This window comes from Corvus cornix, chromosome 1, assembly GCF_000738735.6.
Source record: "Corvus cornix cornix isolate S_Up_H32 chromosome 1, ASM73873v5, whole genome shotgun sequence".
NCBI lineage: Eukaryota > Metazoa > Chordata > Aves > Passeriformes > Corvidae > Corvus > Corvus cornix.
In genome coordinates this window covers 65256864-65283335 of record NC_046332.1, presented here as the reverse complement: position 1 = coordinate 65283335, position 26472 = coordinate 65256864, and the positions used below count along the sequence as shown (strand labels likewise).

Genomic DNA, 26472 nt, shown 5'->3' with positions numbered 1-26472 from the left:
TTACCATGGTGGCTGATAAGAACTTGTTTATCTTCACTATTTTTTTCTATAATAATTTGCCCTAGATAACAATATAAAAAAAGGCAAAACATTTTTCTCTTGGTTTCCAAGTTCTCCAGTTGTGATTGTTGTGGTTTTTATTAATGTGTTTGTATATCATGTTTTCAAATTAGTCCAGAAATGTGACCATCTTTATGGAAGCACACGGTACACTATTTATAGATGTACCACATCTCTATCTCAAGATCATCTGTGAATATTCAGTCCTAATAAGATCACAATTTCGCTGTAGATGGTATTTGGAAGAATGCCTTAACTTAAAGCCCCAGTAATTACAATCATACCTGATACTTGCTGTGGTATTGATTTATCTAGATCATAGCCATAAACAGCAAGCTATGCACATTTTGTAGGTATTTTCGAATTATTTTCCTTGGACGTGTTTATTAAAAAACCCATACTATTACACAGTGATGCTATTATATATTTTTACTGAGTAGCATGTTAAACTACTAACAGTTTAGTGGAAGGTTTATAGACTATCTAAAGTCACATGCTATAATTAAAGTTTGTAACAAATAAGCCTTTAAGAACAAGGAAGAGTACCTCTGGAGTATGAATTGCATGTCATTAAGAAGTTGTCTTTGATACTGAGAGATTATCTTGTTAACAGGTGGGACATTTGCATGATTGGAAGATTATCAGAAAGATTGAGTGCTAATTTCTATGTCTGTTTCATAGTCATATGCTAAAGTACCACTTGGTTCGTATCACAGGAGGCAAAACCAAATTAGAATTAAATGTCATGCTGTGTTTTGCTGCCAATGTGCATTAATAATACATTGCTCCTAATGATTTTTAATTATTATGAAAATAATTTTTAAGGAAGTTTACATATATGTGAAATTTCTAATACATATATGCAAGCAAATTACACCAGCTTCTAACTTTTTTGCAGACTTGTCCTCAGTTCTGTCTCTGACTACTTTGCTGCCATGTTTACAAGTGATGTTTGTGAAGCCAAGCAAGAAGAGATCAAAATGGAAGGCATAGACCCCACTGCACTGTGGGATCTTGTTCAGTTTGCATATACAGGTATTGTACTGCATACATTATACTTCCTATAGAGGCAGATGTTGATATTCTTGTTTGCTGCATTCCAATGAATTGTGGTTTTGTTTAAATATTTTTCTTTATAATCTTAATAATCAAAAATGTTTATTTACAATTTCTGGGGATGAATTCAGACTGTTACCTCCAAGCTATTAAATATTTCAGGCTTGTCAAGTTCAATAGGACAGTCAAGAAAATGATGTATTTTTCTTGGTTTTCAAACACTTAAAAAGAGTGCCTCATACTCACATAATTCAAATTACATAAGATCACTGAAGAAACAGTTGTATTTTTTGAAGACTAATCCTATGTTGCTGTCTTAATCAAATCTCAGTTTAAATAATTGAATAAATCTTTAAAATTTTGAAAGATTTGAAAGAAAAAAAATTGAAATTTAAATAAGAAAATGTTTTAAAAGGTTTTATTATGAGCCGGATGTTTTCACTTTCATTTCCTTTCATAGGCTGGTACTCTGTTTTGAAGTGTAAACTTATGAATAACTCACAATTCAGAGTTAATAAATCAAAGCTCTCTTCTGAATAGTTTTTACATTTTAATGCATTATAGATTTGGGATTTATCCTTCTTAAGCAACTTGTTATGCACAATGTAACTGAAGTGCATTAATCTGAAAGAAAGAATGCTAATGTTACAAAATAAGGTAATTATAAGAGAGGAAATGCTTATAAGATTTGTCTTCTATTGCCTTGGATCATGTAAGTATGAAGTATATACTGTTTTCTATTTGTTTCCTAAAAGACATCCTTATATTGTTTAAATTAACCATATTCTATCATGATGATTCTATCATATATTTGATTTAGATTCAATTTTAAATGGATACCCCAAACCCTGCAGTTTTAATCTTCTCTAAATACACATATAATGACTCAATCACGAGTTGCTGTTCGCTTTGATATATTTAAGCAGTATATGTGCTGGGTTTTTTATGACATAATAGCTTTAACATGCACCACCATGTTTTAGAAAACAGAAATGGCAAATAAACATAATTTAAGATAAAAATATTCTTTTTGAGGCTAATGTTTGAGAAATACATGTTCTAGGAATGTAAGCAATGATTTACGTGGTACTCTACATGTTCAAAGGGTAGTGCCTACTCCTGTCAGCTGTGGCTTTGCCACTCAGGAATGTGCATCATCCAGAGGGTTTCAAGCTAGGGATCCATGAAATGAAGTAGTTCTTATGAGGCATAAGAAGGTTACAATCTGATTCCTTGGTAAATGAATAGCACAGAAATACTGGGGCTAAATCAAAATACCTTGGAACAAAAGAGCAAAAAACACTACTGCTAATGTTAAATCATTTTGTAAGAGGAAGGTAAAAGAAAGAGGAGGTAAGAGAAAGGACAGTGTTGTTCCTCTGGGAACAAAACTGTGGAAACACTCAAGTAATGTATGGTTCTTTTAACCCAGCTTTCACTAAAATATCACATGGAAAGATACAACAGAGTTGTTATTGACAACAAAAGATAGCTCATAAGTGTAGATTAAGGAAAGAAGGGGACTCAGAAGAAAGGGAAAAAAGAAACATTTTCAAGATGAATGAAGCTATCTAAGAACTTTATGGTTATCTCTGAGAACTTTGGAGACTGGATGAGACAATGAAAAAGTAGAAGCAAACCTCTGCTTTCCAAAAATGTTGAAGATTTTCAGCTCCTTTATGCTCCTTGATTTCTCTATGCCATGTACTCTGTTCATTAGATGAGGTGTAAAAATTGAAAGTTTCTTTCTGGTGTAAGGTAAATATGGGCCAGACTTCACAAATGGATGAAAAGAGAATTCCACAGCTAGTATAATTCCCGTGTTTTCTAATTTTCCTTCTGTGAATTTGCCTCTATCATATTCGTTAATTTAAACAGTCACAAAGTCCAAACTCCCTCAGAAATTGCAACATTATGTGCTATTGTAACACCTTGAACAATTAGAAACTTAAGATGATAACTAAGATCTATAATGTCTTTCACATGCAGTGGTAATACACCATTATCCTTTTTTTCTAACTTATTTTGGAGACCAAGTAAGACAAAAAATGTCTTAAGATCACACTTGCAAGTTTCACAAATACTTACTGACAATAGAAGAGTGATGAGATTCAGGAAACGTGAGACAATTTTACATGCTAAAATAGTGCATGTATTGGATGCCATGGATCATTCTGTATTGCATGGCTCTTCCACCAGGTTCTTTGTCCTGACTTATCCTTATTTATTATCCTGACTTATCCTGACTTATTCTGATTTATCCTTATTTATTCTTAGCTTGTGTCCTTATCTCTTGAAGTTCATGTGGGATTATTTCTTTCTCTATTCCTTTTCTCTGCACCAGATGTCTTAGCAGATACCTAAATTTCCTAGTTACAATTATGCTAATAAATTAAACAGTGCTGGGGAAGGTTTGCAGGCACTGGAACACAATTGTCTCTATTGATCCTGGCAGTTTTAGCCAAATCCAAATAGCATTCTCTCTAAAAAATGGTGGGTATAGCTTGGATACACAGCTCATTATTAATGTGGCCAACCTTGTACAGAGTGTAAGAGCAGTCAAAAGTGCTATGGAGAATTCGGTGATAATTCATATGATTAGTGAATTCCTAGAAAATAGTCCTAAACTTATTTAGTTTATTGAAATTAAATAAAATCTAGGCTTCTCAGTTAATCATTCTGAAATCATAATTTCCCTTGACCTTGCCAGAGCAAAACCTTAATTTTTTCCCTTCCGTTTCATTTCCATCGTCTTACGTGATTTATCTAGCTTCATAATTTCTTATTTCTTTTCTTGCACTCTGGTTCCTTATTTACCAGCAGTCTAGCTCATGTCCCCTTTCCCTTTGAGTCGGTTTATTTTACTTGTTCTGCATGGATGTGGACAAGTGGAAATTTAAGAAAACAGCCACTGTTCTGTTACCCAGACGCACAGCAGCCAACAGAAATTCCCTTTCAGACTTTTGACTTGTAATCTGGAGCATATGTCTGTCTAGACTTAGACAGAATATCTGGAGAATTTTGCTGCCAAATTCCAATTACTGACTGCACAATATGTGAAAAAGTTTTCAACAACTCATGTCTGTGACCAGTTTAGCTCTTTATTGTTCTACCTCAGGAATAGAAAACAATTTTGACCAATGGGCACTTATTGACTCCTATTTTCTTTTTCCTGTCACTACCTTTATAGCTCAAGGAGCTTCAAAAAAAAAAAAAAAAAATCACATATAGTTGCTGCTGTTATAGAGAAGGTTTTCCCTGGGGAAAACTGAACATGTCAGAAAAAAAACAGATGAACATGGACTTGTTTGCAAAAATGTGGAAGTGTATTACAGTGCAAATATGTTTAGATGTGATTTAAAAGAGGGAACCATTTTCACATCTTATCTGTAATTCAGTCAGGTTTATATTTTTTTAGAATCTAGTGAAATTATTTCATTTTTACTGTGAATCATACATATTAAGTATGAGTTTAAGATGGATAAAATGTATGTATCTATGAAAAGTACTACTATAGATGCGGATATCCTAAACTGATACCAGACCCTTCACCAATATAATCTAATACTGTTGCAAAATATCAGAAATAAAGCTCAGCAAGGGGAGGTTTTGTACATCACACACTTATGGAAAAAATAATCCGGGGGTGCATCAGGCACAGCATTGCCAACTGGGCAAGGGAGGGGATTGTCCTTCTCTGCTCTGCACTGGGAAACCCTCACCTTTAGTCCTGTGTATTGTTTTGGGTACCGCACTATTAAGAAAGACATTAAATTATTAGAGAGTGTCCAAAGGAGAGCCATGAGATTTGTGAAGGGGCTTGAGGAGAAGCCATATGAGGAGCAGCTGAGGTCACCTGGTCTGTTCAGCCTGGAGAAGAGGAGACTGAGGGGAGACCTCATTGCAATCTGCAACTTCCACATAAGTGGAAGAGGAGGGACAGGCACTGATCTCTTCTCTATGGTGACCAGTGACAGCACCCGATGGAATGGCTTGCAGTTGTGTCAGGGGAAGTTTAGGCCGGCTGTTAGAAAAATGTTCTTCACCCAGAGGGTGGTTGGGCACTGGAACAGGCTCCCAGGGAAGTGGTCACAGCACCAAGCCTGACAGAGTTCAGGAAGTATTTATTTGGATAGTGCTCTTAGGCAAAAGGTGTGACTCTTGGGGGTCGTCCTGTGCAGGGCTTAGAGCTCAACTCAGTGATCCCTGAGGGGCTCTTCCAACTCACCTTATTCTGTGATTCTGTAAGCAAATAGATTTCTAAATAATTGGCAAGGTAGAATTACATGATGATCAGCAGAGCATCAAGTCTTGTACAGCCTTGATTAGAGCAGCTCCTTAGTGAAGGCACCAGCCAATCTAAGAGTAGTAACAGGAAGACAGAAAATTAGACAACCAAAAATACTGATTTAAAAATAAGAAAAGGTGTTGAAGTTTCTGTGAAGATTCAACATGACTAATTATACAATTATCAAGTTATGTGATAGATAAACTGAATTTGAATAAAGCTGAAAAAGTTGACATGTTAAAATATGTGCTATTAGCTCTGTGTTAGGTCAGTCTTGAGGTTGTTTTTGGAAGTGTTCTGGGGTTTTTTTATATATTTAGAACTTACTCTTTTTGTAAAATTAATAAGGTAGTGACTATATATTGTTTTACCTGAAATAAGCACAAAGTTTTCTAACTACATAAGCTACATTATACTGTAATTACAGCTTGTATAATTTAAATTATGTAGATGATGTAAATTTATCAGAAAAACACTCCATCAAAATTATGTGCTTCTTGTAATATACACAGGCTCACAAGGATAGATCAAAAGAGCTTTACCACTGTTTGTTGTGAAGGATATATTTGACCAGTAAAAAAATATGCAACTTCACTAATCTATCCACACTTTGCTGCATTTTGTTGGTTTATTCAAATAGAAAAAGTATGTTTTCTCTGTAATATAGCAGAACTGTGACTTAATAGGAACCAAAACTTCCTCTTTTGCATATCTTCTCCTTGTGAGTGAACTGAAGAAATCTGAAGCCAACACTTAGGTGCAACAGCTATGCAGAAAATATGTTTCAGTTTTGGGCAGCAAGATGATTGATAGCAAAAAAATCTGTGATTGAGATCTTAGTGCCCTGGGATAGATGGATATGTATTCTTTGATCTTTTAAGAATTCAAGATAAGCAGTGATACAGAAGAGTGGTTTTTTACCTCATTTTCTTAGGTAAAGCTTCTTTCTTGATCTTAAAGCTTGAATTTTCATTATTTTCAATTGTGCTTCAACAGGTCAGAGAAGACTGAAACTGTAGATTGATATTCTGTTGTTTTGCTGCTATCGGTGACTCTAGGAGCCCTCCTTTGAAGTTACAACAGAGCTGTGAAGTTACTATAGATTTCGTATATTGGAAAATCTAATTAGCATCGGGATATCTAATTAGCATGCATTCCCAACAGTGATCAGAAGAGTAGGTTGGTGCTTTCATACCGTTAATGAAACTGAAAAAGTAAAACCCATTTCAGTAATAGAAAACAAAAAATCCTTGATTTATTTATACATATCTGAAAAAAAAAATAGAGAATGGATCATACATGGAGGAGGTTCAGCTCTGCTGTATAGCTTTTAATTAGCTCTTCTTTGGGAGATTCTTTAATTAAAGTACTGTCAAGTGTCTTTGTCAGAGCTACAGCTAATAACACACACAGGACTGACAGCAGGGATGTAGCAAGTAGGAACATGCCTTTAAGCCCAAGGACCCTTAGGTCCTGCAGCACAGAAACGATATTAATTAAATATCCCAAGGAGGTTTCTTTCTTTGTTTTGGTTTGGGGACTTTTTTTTTTTAATTGCTGAAACTCAGTTGTCTATATGAACAAACAATGAGAACAACTCTTAGCATACTTTGGGCTTGTGCCAATTTATAGTGTCAGAGCCCAGGGGTTATCACAAACACAGGACTACGCTACAACATGCTGTTTGAATGTGACTGCCATGGTTTGGAGGATGACTTTGTTTGGGGTAAAACTGAGGCCATTTCATTCCCGTTAGCCTCAGTGCTAGAGGGAATTTCCAGACCAGCTTAACTCAATAGATATAATGTAAGGCTGTATGTATTTTATTAAAGGCTTATGCTCAGACAATCTGGATTTGCTGGTGGCATGTTTACAGTGTTTCAGGCTACTCCTCTGTAGTAGGTATTGATCACATTGAGAACTGGAGTTATCCTGATGCTGTAAAGGTCCTTTCCTCTAAGTCTGTGACATGTTGAGTTTGTTCAAGGGTTATTTGTTCTGTAGTATCACGTTAGAGACCGCTGTGAACGTGGACCATGTCTAACTAGCACTTCTTGCAGGAGGCTGTTACCTGCTGCTGTCCCACTACATTTTCTCAGCCATGTATTTGATGGTTGACTTTGCACTTGCAGAGAATAGGCCCTTAAATTTCCATTCATATCAGATAGGAGATCATTTGTTCCAGGAACTCTGGGATGAGTGATAAAGGGACAAATTTAGGTAGTTGAATTGATCTGAAAGACTTTGTCAGCCGTTGTGTAATGAAGAGTACAGAAAAATGGTCATGTCTCATAGTAGATGTTCATAGGCCTTGAATAAATTTAACTTCTGGATGTGGATGATCCCCTGTGAAATTCTCTTCTAGAAGTAGATACTTGTCATAATTCATCATACTTTTCAGGAGTCAATAAAGAGAGAGTTGCAAAGAGAGCAATCCAAAGAAGCCCTCTTTATTAGGGTTTCTCCAGTTTAGGAAGTGATAGTTATGGCACGATCTGTAGAACCATTCAAGTTATCTGTCCATGGATGTTCTGCATTGACTCTGCAAAGTTCATACATACCTTTGCTCCAGTTACATTTCAGATTGACATTTTCATGTATACTGCTGTTCCTCATAAAATTCTTACTTATGCACCTGGATTAAATTCTCAGCTATACTGTCCATCTGTAAAATACAAGAATCTTTCAAAGTTCCTCAATGTAACTGTAGGCCCAGATTGTTGTCTTCTTTCCCCTGTGGATGTCAGCCTGCTTGGAAAAAAATACCTTTCTTCACTGAATACCTTTCTGATTCTAAAACAAACTGTGGGCTTTCACATAATTCAAGTCTGTATGAGAGAACTTCAGAGACCCATTTGTCTTAAAGAATGGCAGAGAGTGATTGCCTTCTTAATTTTTTTTTTTTTTTTTGAGCAAGCCATACTCTGAGGACCTTGTTTCCATCTGGATCAGATGTTTTCCATTCCTGTCACTGAAACACAAAGTCCTTGCTCGTTCCTGGAGTTCTAAACTCCAATGAATTGTTATTCCTCCTTTTACCCTGTATACTTCATTAAGGGACAGAATTGTCAATTATTAGGAACCAGCTGTTGTCTCATTCTTTTGGCAAAATATATGAGAATTGTTTAGAAGAGAGCTCTGAACTGAATATCCATAAATTTTGAGTATTCAGAATGATCTAGAATATTATGGAGAGATAGATAGTGACTGTGTTTTGTTGTACTGTGATGCAGTCTGCTATTCTATAGAAGTCAATAAGTATGAAAGAGGTCTTTGGTGGATCGATGCCACGAATATTGCACAGGGTCCCTCGTGGAGACGCTCAGGCAGCACTCCAGTAGCACCCACGCGTGCGCACGATCTCACCTTCGCAGGCGGTCGCGAAACAGCCGCTCACACAGCACAGCCCCATAGCACGAGCCAGGGATAAAGAAGGCGTGAGGGGTATCTCTGCGAATTGCAATTCTGGGAGGCTTTTAAGTGAAACCAACACACTCAAAGGAAGCAGGGACAAAGAACCAAGAACGAAACGAACGCGTCGTTTTATCCCGAAGGGTCCAGGGGTGGGCAAAAGCATCAAGAAAACAATGGTCTGAGGGCTAGGGGGCAGAGGCAAGGGTGAGTGAACATAACAGGACCAATGGGAGAAGGGATAGGAGGGGGGAGAGAGTCAGTAACCAGTGGAATCTTGGTAAGGGAAACTTTCCAGCCCAGAGGTTTACAGAGAGACTGCTTTCAAAGCAGCATGGGGGTGTAAAGTGGACTTTGCCACTGCAACAAATAAGAATAAATTCAGGCAGACACAGGGAAACTATGAGTATGGAGGGGAAGAACAGATAACTGAGTGCGCTGCAGGGTGCATTTTTGAAGCTGTCCCTTGCTAGGTTCAAAGTTCTTCATCTCCAAAGAGAGATTTAAACAAGTACTGGACATGGCTGGAAAATGAGTGCTTTTAAGTGAGTGCATTTAAGCCTATTGCTTAAATGGCATCAGGGAAGTGATCAGACAGGCTGCTGTGCCATGGTCTTCCTCTTTAATGTGTTTCTTTCTGGAGGTCCTGCAGTGGAGATGTGTACCCGTATCCACTCTCTTGAGTTCAGCTGCCTAGCTGTGTATCCCCAGCTCCAAAACAAGAGCAAAAGAATCATGAAAATTGCAATGGTAGTTTGTGAAAGATGTCCTCACCTTTCAGGTGTTTACTCCTGTTCCTGCAATGTAAAATACCTTCACTCCCTTTCTGCTCTGTGCCAGCAGTTGTGATGAAATGTACCCTCAGAACAGGATGCAACTGGAGTACTCACTTCTCCCAGCAGTGCAGTCCAGCCCAAAGCAAAATAGATTTCATTAGGCTGTAAGGTGGACTCTTAAACAAAAATATTTTCTTGGTAATTGGTGCCTCCATTTCTGTAACTTTTTGTTCTCTAAGCGTGGATTTTAACTTCTCTGTGTTACCGTAGCAGAAGCTGCCAAATCATTGCCTGAGAAGTTAAGAAGCTTATTCTGGAAGAGGTGAGTGTTCCTACTTCGGAGCTAGCCTCAGATGTGGAGAATAAAATACTGCTCCTTCAAACCTGAAAGCTGAGCTCCTTTGTCCTTGAGACCTTTTTTTCCTTTTTAAATTTTTTTTTCCCACCAGCAGCCAAAGCTTGACTGTGTAATAGAAAGGTTGTATCTCTCTGAGATGTACTCAATATTTGGTACAAGTCTTGTGGAATGAAACTTCCCCCCCATCCTCAAGATGAAGTTTGCTTTTCTTTACAAACCTAAATTCCTGGAGTGGCTTTTGATGTGTGCAGCATGATGAGCAGAACCTACAGTCTGGAAGAAAACATTAAGTACTGAAGTCCATTGACTAAAAACAGTTAAGAGAAACTAAGGCCTTATAGATGAAATGAGCTTTTGGGAATAATTTTTGTCATCTCCCAGCCTATTTTGTGTATGAGTGCAAGATTTGTGCTGAAATTTAATTAGTAAGTGCTGGTTATATTTGTGTGTTTTTTGAGGTAACTTTTATCTTGGCTTTTTTTTCTTTGTTTTAACCTGTGAGGTTTTTTTCCTCTATTTATGTACAAAGCTAAGCTTAAAATTTACAAAGGCAATGCCTGTATATTGGCTAAATTATTGGTGACAAAATTACTAACATAATGGTCATTTGTACAAGTACAAACCAGTAATATTTAGCACATAATCCCAAGAATGATGTTCATATTTTAACAATTTTTCTATAACTAATGGAAAAACATATCTTCTATCTCAGACTGCTAACATATCTTTCTTCACAGTTGATAAAAATGTTTTATGAAGATAAATGATTTACTGCTTTTAGTCCTGTTATTTGTATGTATATCTTACAGGGGACTAAGTTCAAGTATATAAAGTGAGCTAAGGCACATGAATGGCATAAGGTGAAAATAACATTTTAATGTCTCTGTCTAAAAAGCTGATGTATTTGAGTCAGTGGAGAAATTTTCTCTAAAACCTGACATTTCAGTTATACAGGAGGTGTTTTGGTTTGTAGTTTGAGGGTTTTTTTCAGAACAGGAAATGAAAAGGTAACACATTGGGGATTATTTTGGCTAATAATAGTTTTTTCATCTTTAGCCAGACATTTGCAAGAAGTTTCCTGCTCAGGGGGATTTTAATTTGTTAATAGCATTTTCTTATCGCTCTGCAATGTTGTAATTTTCCATGCTATTTAAGTAAAGGACAGTTTGGAAGTACTGGCCAAGGATCACGTGATTAGGCCAGTTTAGTCCACTTACTCAAAGATATGACATGATTAGGGTGTAAATAATTGTACAGTATTTTAAAAGAGTGACTCTAGTTAATTTATAAGAATTCTCATATTACTGTGATGAAGGCTTTTTCATTTTTCACAAGCTGCATATTTATATGTCTCTGGAATAACTTAAGAAATTATTTTATACATAATAATACTTAAATGAAGGGAGCCAACATGAAAGATGGAGTGGGAATATTTACAAGGGCCCATAGTGACACAGCAAAGGCTTCAAACTGAAGTAGAGTAGGTTTAGATTAGATAATAGGAAGAAATTCTTTTCTGTGAAGGTGGTGTGGTACTGCAACAGGTTGCCCAGAGAAGCTGGAGATGCCCCACCCCAGAAGTGTTCAAGACTAGGCTGGATGGAGGAAACCTGGTCTAGTGGAAGGTGCCCCTGTCCATGGCAGGAGGGTTGGAAGTAGATGATTGTTATGGTCCCTTCCAACCCAAACCATTCTATAATTCTAAACAAACACAATTAGCCATAGAATGCCTTCTTCCTCAAGTACAACTTAGTAATGTGGTCTGCAGCAAATAATTAATGGAAAATAAAAAAGAGTTTGATCAGGAGAAACCTCTGCTGACTGAGTATATTGTTTCCTATTTTCTTTTCTGAAAACATCTTCGCCTTTATAATAAGTATGGAAGACAATACAACTTAGAATTTATCTTTTACGGCATAGGTCAAACTGGAGACTAAAAGATGTTCTGCTACACAGAAGATACTTTTTGTAGCATTCTTCATTGACTGCTGTTCATGGATAGACATGAGGTGATTTTACAAAATTCACTACCAGGAATTGGCCATAACAGAGAGAATTGATCATCAGAATTGAACCCAAAGAGTGTTTCATCACCTGAAACCTGATGACTCTGATGATTCCAGTGCTGTGTTTGGGAGCAGATTAACTGAATTCATATCACAAATATAAATATCAGTAGTGTCTGAGTAAGTCAAATGAAGGTGCTTCTTTTGTCTGAAATCAAGAAATAGCTATTCAGAGAGTGATTCATCTCATTCTGCAGTACATGACTAAAAGAGAGCGGGTGAAAACTGCTCTAACACCTCCTATTTCTCTCTGTGGACTGTAAAAGGAGATTGTGGGTGATTAGGTCAGGTGGCTGCTTCAAAGTACCTAAGGAATGATTAAGATAAGCAAAAGGTCTATTATAGCAATGTGAGGCACAGTACCTTTTTTATAAGCTTTTTCAGCTCTTCAATGGAATTTGATGCTATTTCAGAAAAGCAATTTCTTATTGTAGTCATGTTTGTAGGCAATTAATCTACTATGCATAAGATGAATAAATATTATCTTGATACCATTTGCTGCCTTTTTTTTTGAAAAAATGAGACCTCCTAAAACTGATTAGCCTATAGAATAATTCCATTCAGCAACATTTCAAAACTGCAACACAACTGATATTTCATGACCAAGACACATGAAATAGAAAGGTTAAAAAGATTAATACCTGATTACAAGGAATTAGTTTTAGCCTTTGTTTCCAATTCCTTGACACTTCCCATGATTTCCCTTGTAGACGCTTACAGTGCTCTTAGGAATGTTGAGGAGTCTTGCTATGAAAGAGAAAAGAAAAAAAACTACAGTCCTCATGAGGTGAAAAGATGTTACCATGTGTTACAAATTTAGGTGAAAATTCATTGCTTATGCACAGAGCAAAGGAACTGTACCTACTGAGTGGTCCCACCACAGGTCCAATATGTTGGTCAATAGCTGTGGGAGGCTATTCCTGTGATACACACTGATCTTATTAACATCATACAAAGGTGGGCAAAAATTTGGTGATTCCCTCTAAACAAAAATAGTTCTAAAGTATAGTCAATAGTGTAGAAGTCAAAACTGTCCCTGAACTTGGGAAAAGATTTAGCGAAAGAACAAGAATATCAGAGAATTCTTATATTATCTCTGCTTCACATTTGGTAATGAGGTAATAAAATTTATGTAGTCATTATGAGAATGCATGCTAAAGACAGGCATTTTAATTTCTGCATAAGCAATGTGCATAATTTTTTTCACAAATACAGCTATAATTTAGAATAACAATTAGAATACATTAAAGTTCTTTTGATTGTTTTTTCCTCATATTTTTTCATCTTAATTAATGTAATACAAAAGGAGATTTTAAGCTCTGGTTAATTTGTTTTTGTCAGACTAAGCCACTTGAGCAAGCTTCTTATTGCATAAAAATGTGAGGGGGAGGTGAATTGAAGAAGCAGTAATATTAATGCCCCCTTGAATATCCCATTAAACAGTTTTAAATGGATGCTTGGATCTTCTAATTGCCAATATAAAACTGTCTGAAGATTTGATATTTTATATACGGACCCTCTTAACAGCTTTCTTTTTTCAAACTTTGACCATGCTAAACACTTGATATCCCAGAGGAATTTGCATAAAAATGTCATAGCACTCTTCTAAAAAAGTGAATACAGCCCTTGTGAACAATTTATGAAGCTGTCTTGATGTTTAAAAAAGAAGATAAGATTTGGAAAACATTTAGATGGATTAAAAACTTATCTATCATTGAAGAATGAAGAACAATAAACTCTAATTCATACTGAGTGTACTCTTCTAGCTCTTATCATAGATATATTAAGTAGTAAATTAGTATTTCTGAATTTAGTTAAAAATAAGTCAAGTTGTAATATATTCATATCCCCAGATATCCCAGAAACCACTGTATGTTTACTTCCTCTATTAAACTGTAAAGCAGGAATGTGTTCACACTCTTCTATAAAAATGTGAATCATTTTCTTCAAAATGTCATGTTAGTTACATAAAGAAATGTCTAATTCATAAAACAGGTAATATTTTTTATTGATTTAAACTTAGTTTAATCCCACTGTTTCCCAACTAATACCATACCAGGACTAGTGTACCTTAAAGTAAACAGAAAATATCTTCAATTTGAAAACAAATAGATTGATATGGTTTCAACTGATTCCTTTGGGTTCTTCTCCTAAGGGTAGCTACCTTTAGTGATAAAAAGCCAAATGATGAGACTGTTACCTTTCCTCATAAAAGATGGTGATTCTTTCTATACTTACATCACTTTGCAAATGCTGTTTGGATCAGTTTTGTAGGGCCAGAGACTTTTTCGAGCTCATTGTTGAGAAATAGCATGTAAGAAAAGGAGATTTTTCTTCTTTTTTAAACTTATTTTTGTTTCCATTTCTCAGTTCATCTAATTTTCAAAGGTGTTTTGCACAGTTTTAATTTTTTTTTTTTACTTTTGGTACCAGGATGGTCAGTTTTAAGCTGAAAACAAGTATCTTTTGAAAGCTTCCACTTCACACAGTGGAACTGTGTTCCAGAGAATAGATTGTGTGTTGAGCCAGCCATTACCTGCAGGGATGCAGCAAATGAGGGAGTGTCATTGATAAATATATGGGTCAGCCAAGAATCTGCTGCTGAGTATGCCTTCTGACCACATTGCATAGAGATGTGGTGTACAGAAATAGTGAGAAAATGTCAGATAACATAAAGAGAAACGCATGTGGCATTAATAGAAGAATAAAAATAAGCAGAGGAAACCCACTGAAATTAGCCTATGTGCTTGATCTCATGCTCTGACCTTTGCAGAAGGTAACTAAATCTAGTAAAGTATAACTTCACAGTTTCCATCTTATATTAAAAGCTCCAGATACAGTGAAAGGAGAAAATATCAGATGTGCAGTGTTAATGTTATTTTGAATTTGGTATTGCAATATAAAGCATCTTTTCGAGGGCATACTGTTGTGAAGTGGAGGATTTTAGAACTCCTTAGTGCCATGCAATAGAATTACTAAGATTTGTAGATTTTTTTTTTTTATGTGACAGCAAATAAATGTTTGTATGTGGAAAAGAGTGAGTTTATCTAAGTGTTGAACTATAATGCTTTTAAGAGAAAGATCAATATACATTTAATCCTTTTATAGTCAGAAATGATTTTTCCAAGCACAGTAAAATAAAATCAGAGGTATTTTTTGACCATTTGTATTAAATTTGTACATCTTATTTTCCTATTCTTTTTTTTCCTGCTCTCCAAAACATCCTTGTAATCTTTGGTTTGTAGTTTTTGAAGTTATTAATGTAAGAGATTTATAAGATACTAATGTGAAAGTAAGGCTAAAAATGTTGGTTGGGGGGAGCACTATAACAAGAATTACATATTCCAGCCTAAAATAAATTATTTTTAAAGTTTATTTTTTTCTATTTTATCTTTTATTTATTAAAAAGTGTGTCATCCTTCAAGGTGGAGATAATGACTTGTGAAATTATAGAATTAAGTGCCATATAAGTATTAATTAATGGTTCTTTTCCTTAATATAAATTATTTTAGAGGAACTGTGTGCTATGAGAAGCCTGCCGTATGCTATTCAGATAACATTAATCCCAAAGTCACATTGCAAATAAGCAACACAATGTTTGAAGACTGTTAAGCCTTGTTTTGAAGATATATTTATGGGTTTATTCATACTATACTAGGCAGTTAGTTCATTCTTTTCAGGGAAGTAAATGGCTGTGAGGTTTGCTCTGTGCCACTGAAGATAACACAAGTTTTATCGCAAATTTCAATGAAAAAAAAAAAGAAACCCGACAAAAAAACCATCCACAGCCAAGTTGATATCCAGATATTCCAAGTCTTCTCTTCCATTTCACACTGTACAGTGTCTCTTTTTATGCCTGTTATATAGTTGAATTAATAGTAGTTTAAAGAGAAATATTTCTAATACTATAATTTTCAGGTCACATAGGTGCTCAGTCAGGGAGATTAATCCTTCTTTTCTTCCCTTTTTCTGTAGAGTTATTTATCTAGAGCTATGATTATTTATACAAACATCTTTCAATACTGTATGTTTTTTAAAGACCAAGTAAATAAGTTTGCATTTGTTATCAATCCTTTTTTTTAGGCTGCCTGGAATTAAAAGAAGACACCATTGAAAACCTCCTAGCAGCTGCCTGCCTCCTCCAGCTCCCACAAGTAGTAGAGGTTTGCTGCCATTTTCTAATGAAGCTTTTGCACCCATCCAACTGTTTGGGAATACGAGCATTTGCTGATGCACAAGGATGCACAGAGCTCATGAAGGTGGCTCACAACTACACCATGGTAAGGCAGTTTTGGAATATTAAATTATAATCTTGTGAATCCTATATATCCTCTACAAGTAAAAATACCTTGTTAGTTTTTTTCTTGAAATTATTCTGTATTCTATTCTGTATTTCTATGGAACTTTTTTTCATAAGTGGTCCTTTTGAAACCATAGCAGTGATGATTCCTATGAACTTCAGTGAAGTTACGGGAATTGGCCTTCTATGATGGATGCAGTCTCCTGGGCCAGCACTGTATAAGACTTATTTAGATACATGGTCATATACAGGTGATAATAATAAAGTATATGTAAATCATTATTATACTTTTAAATCACTTTCCTTTAGTTAAGCTGTGTCATTGTTCTGCATGTGAACACTATGAGGGGAAGTTTTGTTGGGCTGTGGGTTTGGGTTTCTTTGTCAAGAATTATCCCTCCTTTTAAGCATCTGTGAAGTAGATTAAGCCAGGAAGTTCTAGAAATAAGGAATTTTATCTGGTAATATTTAATATTTTTCTAGTTACATCTGACAGAACAGGTATGGAATCAATATAGAATTTTAACCAGAATCAATGAAGCAGCAATACACTACTTATTCAGAAATTCAATCATACTGGTAGCCATTTGATTCTTCATAGTTTGACAAAATTTAAAACACCTGGCTCATGAAATTAAACTTACATAAAGAGTAGATTATATATCATTTATGAGAAATAATGGTCCCTCTAGGTCTCTACTGAAATTATTATTGAAGTAATAGAGCACTTTTCATTGAATCTGATTCTCTTTTTCAGCATTTATGTCCTTGTTTTATTTATTCTTTTCTGTAACTAATAGCACATTGTAATTCACATGTTTAACTGTGGTGTTTTACCACTACAGTTCTGGTAGTTATACCCATTTTACACTTCTGGAGCAAGCTCTGTTGTTTCTCTGTATTTAGGCATTTAAATTATAGTGTTACAGGTCCAAGCTAGTCAGTTAATAACCTTCCTCTGTCAGTGGAGAGAAATAAGCTGTCAGAGCAGAATTCATGTGATCTTCTTTCAAATGAAATTGCATTAGGACTGAACAGATGTGTTTTGAAAAAACCCAACCTTTTATCAATATATTTCTTAGATTTATATATTACATTCATATTTTTGTTTTATTTTGTTGTATGAACATGAAGAAAATAGAGAAAAGCATTGATTTAAAAAAAAATTAAAATTGCTTACGATTCTTTAGAAGAACTTACTGAAATATTTTTGGGTGAATGAAATTACTCATAGTACATTTGAAGACTTGTGACTGATACATACCTAATGTATCGCAAAGTTCACAAAGATTAAGATATTTGATATATAATCTATTATTCTTTTAACGCTGAGATTTAAAATCTCAATTATGTGTAATGGGAAAATCACCAACAGAAGATGTCAGATCAAAAAGGAAGTCACAAGACTTCGTTTTTGCTTGTAATTAACTTGCTTGTAATTAACAAGCAAGCTCTGATTTATCTGCCATGGATTTGCAAGCATGCACAAGTCATACTTTCTCTTAGCTAGAAAAACAAATAATCACAATGAAATGACAATATTTTTTTCTGACCCAGTGAAAACATAACCCTAAAAGATAAGCTTCATAGTGCATGAGATTTTCACAGGCATTGTGTTACTTAATTCAGGTGTGAGTCAGGTCACATCTAGTTGACTGTTTTGTTTTAACATGTGTGGAAGACCAGTTGTGAGTGGGGAAGGAGCACCTTATTGCCTATCTTCAGCACAGCACTCTCAATCAAAGAGAATCTACATAAGAGAAACATGATTAGTTCTTCTACATGGATACATGACTAGGAAAAACTTACACAGTTCAAGGAAGATACCCTGAGGAGTGTGATACAGGAACACCAGAGACCTGGGAATGTGAAGAAAGGGGAGGAAAGCGATGAGCACAGGCAAAGAGCAGATGCATAGTCTCCGAGGTGACAGAAAGCATTCTTTCTTCCTTCAGACTCCAGGAAAGTAGTATGGACTGTGATGAGGGCAAACATAAAGTAGGGCAAGAGCGAGTTTGTTTAACAAACTCCTCCAGTCTTACGCAGAGGATTTGAGGGGAAGCTCTGGCTAAAGAAAGGATGGGGAAAATCACTGTTTCTTTAAAAAAAGTTATCTTGCTTTCAAGAGAACTTCAAGGCCCTTTCTTTAAAGTTTTTCAGGGTGCTTTTTTTAAAAGTTCAAAGTGATGTATCTCAAATTCTGGCTCTGTGAATCTTCTTCCACAGTGTTACTGCAAAAGCTTGTTGTGAATAGAAAGTAGTAGTACTCCCTTAACTTCGGAATCTTGTGCAGATGTTTGCTTGAGATAAAAAAACTCAGAGAAACAATAGTTCTGTACTGGTGTAGGAATGCAAGACAAAATTTTTCAAATAATCTTGCAAAAATAGATTTATGCATTAATGAATTTTTTATTTACATCACAGGACATACCTGTGAGCACCATGCAAATAAAAATTTGTATCCTTTGTTTCCAAAGGTTAGGGAAATAGAAGTTATTCAGTGTGACAGAAATGGTTTATGCAATAGATTGTGTAATAATTTTGAGATATGACTCAAGTTAAATCTCATCTTTGAATAATTTCTTAGCTAATTACATAGTTGAAATTAAATATTCATTGATTCATTTGAAAAAAAACCCAAGTAATAAAATAATAGGTCTCTGCCTGCATTTTACCTGGCAAATGTTATACAGCTTTTCTCCGACAATTACTTTCAAGTAGAAAGTAATTCGCAATTGTCTTCACAATAGCATTTTAATGAAAATCAATATATTTTCATGAAATAGTTTGCTTCATTGAATCTCTATAAATGTTTTAATCTTCATTTTTCAAAGAAATCTGCTTGCCTAGTCTCAGACTTGATGTAAGTTCCAAACTACATTGTTGTTATATATATATATAACTTGTTTTGTGCTTTCACATAACATGTTATGAGGGCAAGACATTTGAGCTTGGAAATTTCTTTATGTTGAAGAAGAAAGAGCTTCTAAAGAGCAGACCAATTAATTTTAGAATCCTGTTGACAGGAGACAAATAATTTCAAACATGTTTTCTGTCACATTGAATAACTTCTATTTCCCTAACCATGAAATCTGTGGAAACAAAGGATACAATTTTTTATTTGCATGGTGCTCACAGGTATGTCCTGTGATGTAAATAAAAAATTTGTTAATTAAATAATGTAAATAAAATTCATTAGCTATAAAGTTATATATCCCTTTCCATGAGCAGAGGTATAATATCCCTGGGGATAATTAGTCTTCAGTGTCAAATATCAAATTATTATTTTGAAATGCAAAATCCAAGTGAGGAAAAGCAAATGTGGTCATAGAAGAGGGGAGAAAGTGAGGAAATGAAGATAAGAAAAGCAGTGAAGGAAAATCAGATAACATTTGAAAAATCTTAGAAGATACATCTGCCATATAGCAAATTGTGAGGTTGATGGAAGTAAAGTAAATTTCATAAAAATTTAGTGAACACTGAACGCTGGCGACTTCTATGTTTGCATTCCCTGTACTTTTTAGAAGTGGAACTTGGATGGCAACATTTTAAATGAAAGCTTTACTAGGAAGGAGTTAATAAGAGCAAAAATGTAAATTGTCATTGGTTTCTTTTTTAGACACATCAGATTTAATGTAGTTTGTTTTATTTCTGAAGTATGAAAATGCCTTGCCAGTGTTTTATGGTGTGATTTTAATTTTTTTAATTATTTTTAATGAATCTTCTAATTTAAATGGCAGCACAAATATCCATGTCTCTTGATTTAAGACTTCTGTACTTCTTAATTGCAATCTGGGTTGTTACTAGCTTGTCAATTTCTGAAAGCTTTCAATCTGCAGAGCCATATGTCTGATAAGTTTAAATTCCTAATTTATTGTCAGAGTTAAGTTAGATAGTAGAGTGAAATGCATGTGTGATGTCTTTTTAAGAAAAATAAAAGCAGCAAAATGGAATATATCAATAAGCTGAAGCAAATGATTTCTTCTAGCAAGCATTTTTAGTGACAGTTCTTTATTCTTCTAGTTATAAGAGGCTTCATATGTAAGGAAGCTAACCTCTAAAGTCTGCAATTTATCAGCTTGTCATACTTGCCAGAAATTAAAGTCGTACTGTTGGGACTTATCTGTCTCTTTAGAAAACAGAGTGTAGTGTAATTTGAAATTGTGATGGCCACCTTGTTGGGATGCAATTATTTTTTGAGTAGAAGATGTTTTAAAATATGTTCTATTTTGAACCATTGTATGTTTATTGGTTAAAGTTTGTAATAGACAATACTAGATGAATGGACTCTGTGACTTTAATGTACCATTAGCCCTTCTTTCAATGAGTACTTGGCTACACTGGTAAATACTGAAGAAGGCAAAATAAGCCATATTTTTCCCTAAAAAGATAATTGCAGTTTGGTTTTAGAGCATGGGAAAATATAAAAAAAATACTCATACTTGGTATGGTTTTGAATACAAATGTGATTTGCTTTCTCTCAGCAAAGCCCATGGTTCTGCTTGTGTTGCAGTGTATAGATAATGCTTAGAAATTGAGAGTGTTCCCTTCAAAGATATAGTACCAGTTTCTTCATCTCATTATCATGCCATTTGACTGAGACCTGATTGCTTCAAACAGAAAACTGAAATACCTCATAGATATAATTGTTTAACCTGTCAGTGATTCACTTTTCAGGAAACTTCACTTAAACCTCAGCTATCATTTCGCATCTTATAACTGCTGTTTGAGAGTTGAAATGATAAGAGCTTGTTCCACATTTTTATTTCACCGTATTTCAAAATGAATTGCTAAACATAAACTTGGAAAATCTTCAAATTACTTTGATGCACTGAGTAGAAGAATGGCCATAAGTAAAAATTCCTTGACCAGAAGAACATAAATGAATAAAGTGATTGATGTGTCTGTAACCCAGTCATAACTTCAGCAATGTAAAGGCCCCTAAGGTATGTTACAGTTCCAAGCCTGGGAGATGCAGAATGTTTGCAAGTGCCTTTGAATGAAGTGGTGAGAGGTGTTTAGCTTCTCAGAGATGCAGTTCTGTGCTTTGCACTGCAAGGGCCATTAGTCCCAGCACAACAAAACATTATTCAAACTTAATTAATGAGCACGTAGGTAATCTCAGTGACATGTACTGACTCTATATGGACTCTTTAATTTACTGAGAATTCTGATTGTACTGCAGACGGAGAAACCATTTCATTTAGTTGAAGTGTATGCCTTACGCAAATTTTTTAATGATCTTTTATGGTGAAGAGTTTCCGTGATTATTTTATTAGTTATGTTTATTATCTAGGTTTCAAAATTTCACGGTTAAAACCTGTTGGGGTGGAGTGGGCAAGGAGTGATATGTAAAACCTTTTCCTTCCATTTACAACAGTTAATCCTGAAGCATATTGAAATATTGTAACATTACTCCATATTCAAATTAAGAAAAATATTACTGAGATATTGGCAGGTGATGATAACAGTCATTAATGAGTTGTAGTTTTACATTTAGATGTTAGGGGTTTATTTCAGTGCTAATATAGCTTTAACTAAAGTCAAATAACAAGTAAGGCAAGAAAACTCTAGTATTGTAATTTAACAGTTCTTTAGTGTCATGGTAAGGAACAGTATTTCCCAATTTAGTGTTCCCACTAAATCACTCCAAACTGTGCACTGCTCACTCACTCCCCCTTTTCTCTCCCCCTCCCCCCTGCAGCAGGACTGGAGAGGTGAATTGGAGGCAGAAATGGTAAAGATGTTGAGATAAGAACAATTTGCTGGAAACAGCAGAGAAGAACAGGAAAAGTAACAGCAACAATATTATACAAATGACAAAGTGTACAAGAAGGAGGCAAATTATTCACGTTCAGCATGGGGAAACCCCCCAACAATACTCAACTGCTTCATCTGCTGCACTACCTGACCTGGAAGGGAGCTTTTCCCAAGTCCCTGGAAAATGATATGAGGTGGTATAGAATAATCTCCAGGTCCTAGCTATCCTTCCTTCTGGCTACTGCAACAATTAACCCTGTCCTGGCTGCAGTCAGGACATTTTTCATATGCTGTTTAACATCATATATATCTACAGGGTCATAAATTGTCTTTCTACTATTTAATATAGCTGACCACATGCTGCTCAATAGATACTGATCAGATAACAGGTTTTTTAACTTCAAATTGTACTTTGTTTCCACCACTTTGACCTCCTTACCACCTTACCTCCTTACATTGGTGACATATGGATAAATAGACAATGAGATGGATGGAAAACTGACTGGACAGACAGGCCCAGAGACTTGTGATCTATAGTAAAAAGTACAGCTGGTGACCAGTAAAGAGTGATGTTCCTCAGGGATTATTTCAGGGTCCAACACTCTCTAGTAACTTTATTAGTTATTAGATGATAAGATGGAGTTGTCTGTCAGCAAGTTTGCAGATGTCATCAAACTGGCAGGAGGAGATGATTGATATGTTTGAGAACAAGGCTGCTGTTTAGAGGGCATGCTGGAACAATGGGCTGAAAGCACAGAATCACAGAATCATTAAGGTTGGAAATGACCTCCAAGATCAAGTCTCACTTTGAATAAATAGCACCACACCCACTAAACCATGTCACAAAGTGCCACTTCTACTTGTTTTTCTAATACCTCCAGGGATAGTGACTTCACCAACTCACTGGAGAGCCTGTTCCAATGCTTCAGCACTCTATCAGTGAAGAAATTTTTCGTGATATCCAACCTGAACCTCACTTGGTGCAACTTGGGGCAGTTTCTCTCCCCATGTCCTATCTCTAGTTGCCTGGGAGAAGATGCCAAACCCCACCTCAACACAAGCTCAATTCAAGTAGTTGCAGAGAGCAGTAAGGTCTCCCCTGAACCTTCTTTTCACCAGGCTAAGCCACCCCAGTAACCCCGGTCACCCCAATAGGATTTATGTTCCAGACCCTGCACTAGCTTTGCTGTTTTTGGCCACTCAACCCCAGTGTTGCATGGGGTTGTTGTGACCCAAGTGCAGGACCTGCACTTTGCCATGTTGAACCTCATACCACTGGCCTTGGCCCATCAATCCAGCCTTTCCAGATCCCTCTGCAGAGCATTCCTACCCTTCAGCAGATGACTCTCCTGCCCAACATTTTGTTGCCTGCAAACATCAAGATGCACTTGATTCTCTCATCCAGATCACAAATAAAGGTATTAAAAAGGCTTGGTTCCCAAAAGTGAGAAACATCATGAAGTTCAGCAAAGGGAAATGCAAAGTCCTGCAATCTAGGGACACAACCCCATGCACTGCTACAGGCTGGGGAGCAACTGTCTAGAAAGCAGCTCTGCAGAAAAGGACACCAGGTTGAATGTAAACCAGCAATGTACCCTTGCTGCAAGAAGGCCATGAACATCCTGGGGGGTATCGGTGAGAGTGAGAAAGTTGAAGAAGGTGATCCTTCCCTATTTGGCACCCATGAGACCAAATACAAAGTGCTGAGTCTCCTTTTGTATTCCTCAGTACAAGAGAGACATGGATATAACGGAGTTAGTCCAGGGGAGGTCACCATGCTGATTGGATGCTGGAACACACAGTGCATGAGGGAAGTCTGAGGAAGCTGGGCCCGATGAACCTGCTGTACTGAGGGGGACCTTGATGCTCTCTGCATCTATGTGACTGAGCCATACAGACAAGAAGGTGCCAGACTGTTGTTGGGGGTGCAGATAGGCAACAGACACAAAGTAAAATATACAAAACTCCAATTGGATATTAGGATTATATATTTTTTTAGAACAATGGGAGTAGTTAAATACTAGGAAAGCAATGACCACTGGAATTTTTGGGATCTGTTCTTGGAGGTATTCAAGACATGACTGAAAATGTTGCTAAGTAACTTGACCTAGTTAAGACATGCACTGAGTAGGGACTGTGACTAGATGAGGTCACTTTGAACCAAAATTATTCTGTAAGGCTATTAAATGTATTTCTTGTATGTTTTTGGTGTTCTTAGATATGAGCTGTGTATCCAGGGATGACATGAAGCAAAAGTTCCGATTTTTTGGGTTTTTTTAATTTTACTTTTCAAGCAATGTGCGACAGATGGGTTTCCTGGAGCTAGCATTTAATTGACTTTTATTAGCAATAAGCTACTGGTAGCATGTTAGCAACAAATTAACAGTAACACACTAAAATTTTAAAACATTCTGTAATTTTCTGTTTCTTATGCTTGGAGTACTAGCTTGGAGTAAAAAGTTGAATTACATCTCTATTCAAAATGCTTCCTAGATCTACATAGGATGCTAATTTTAAAGAAAACAGATCCCTTCACTTGACTAGTTAAATTCTGATTTTTAAAGCTGTTATTTTGATACTCTAACTGTTTAGGAGTTGTTTTTTAATAAGATCCTTCCTCTCTCTAGCATCCCTTGGTCAAGTAAAATGAAGTTGAAGATATTCCAAAGAAACAAGAATACTTGAAATAAATAATATTACCCAGGATACAGAAATTAGAATTAAAAACATTTTTGCAACTTACAATCCAATATCAATTATGCCTGACTGGGAAGTATATCTTTTGAGGTTTAGAATTTTCTCTGTTTTTCCCCTTTAAAGCCATACTAGTGATACACAAAAGTGAATGATCTCAACAGTGCAAACATAAGCAAGAGTCACAAAATCCTTGCAACTTTCAAATGAACCACATAGTTTAATCTTTTATTTCTCTTGATAAGGATGACTTTCTTAAAATATTTCAGTAGCTTTTTTTTTTTTTAATATAAACTATTATTACTATTATTATGACTCCTCCTCCCAATTCCTTTTTTTCTTTTTTGAGAAGAATTTTTACTTTATAGGCCACCTTTCACACATCCAGTATTTTTAATATTCTTGTTTGAAAGTAATAATCAGCACTTAGCACAGTGTGCTGCTTTCATTTTAAGTTCTCCTTAGTACAGCTGTGACATAGCATGTTACAGTACCACTCCATCAAGACACAGTTGGAGAAGAGGAAGGTAAGAGCATTTCAAGAACTAGCATATGGACAGCAAGACAATTAATAGAAAATAGAAAAGACAACTGCTGGTAGTAAAATGCTGTGAAATCTACAGGAAAATAGTTAAGGAAATAGTCTGTAGTGCTTTAATCACAATTTGATGGCTTCTTAATCATCAGGAACTTCAATTTGGTTGCTTAGATGCTACATTAAAAGGTTACTAGGGCAGAATTTTGTATTATTCTTGAGAGGGCTGCTCTGAAAAGCAGCACCCTCAGCTGAATAATCTTTTTACATTATACACAAGTCTCAACTCTTCCTATAGCTTTAATTTGTTTTTCAAGTTTATTCTAGTTCCAGAAAACTGAATATTCAGCAGCAATGTTAATATCCCATTGACCTAATAGCTTTTATGCTTTAGACATATAATTGCATACTAAGGGTACTCTGGTATGTCTGTTCTTCTTCATGTGGTGTCTGTGGGGTCAGCAGATCTACATCTCAATCTCTCAAGTGAAGGATGTATCAATTCATAAATCCTGCTTCATCTCACTGAACTGTAGGCAGAAATAAATTACTGTTCTTAGAGGTAGCTCAGGACAAGCAGACTTAACCTAGCAAGCATTGGTGAGCGCCTAAATCAGTGTGAATCTGTGTCAGTACTACAGAACTGCAAATGTCAAACTAAAAAAGCACTCCAAAGACAGTGAATCTTTGAGGATTTTCTTGGCATTCATGGAAGACATTGAAGATGAGAAACAAGACAGCTGAATTTTGTAGCTGTAAATTCAAACCTTTGAGTCTGCATACCAGTGTAAAATCAAATACCTGGCATTTTCCATGTCTTTTGTAAGATTAAAGGATGGGTCCCAGTACTGGGGATAAGCGTTCTTTCTTTGTTTTCATGAAAGTATTCAAGGATGGTTAAATACAAAACCCCACATAAGTACTTAGATTGTGTGTGTAGAAAATTAATTCACTAAATTCTTTGAGAATATAGTATGTATTGAAGTATGTACCCCAGTTCAGGGGTACCAAGAAAGTGTGACATAAGCTTTAAGTGCATTTTCTGTCTGCTATTCCCAACACTTTAAGATTGAGAAAAGATCCTTTAGGGTAGAAAGAAGACTCACTATTGCTTTCTGTGGGCTTCTCAGATAACAAAGAATATAGCCTAACTGGAATATGAAGCTCA

The 26472-nt window shown here is 35.7% G+C and overlaps 1 protein-coding gene across 2 annotated transcripts in view; it reads left to right on the top strand.

The window, feature by feature from the left end:
• KLHL1 (kelch like family member 1) overlaps positions 1–26472 on the top strand; it is a 196699-nt gene that overhangs the window by 70810 nt on the left and 99417 nt on the right. For both annotated transcript variants that reach the window (XM_039560154.1, XM_039559587.1), the window contains exons 3-4: positions 959–1095; positions 16099–16295. In XM_039560154.1, coding sequence (XP_039416088.1) covers positions 959–1095; positions 16099–16295 — 334 coding nt within the window. The remainder of the gene's footprint in view (positions 1–958; positions 1096–16098; positions 16296–26472) is intronic.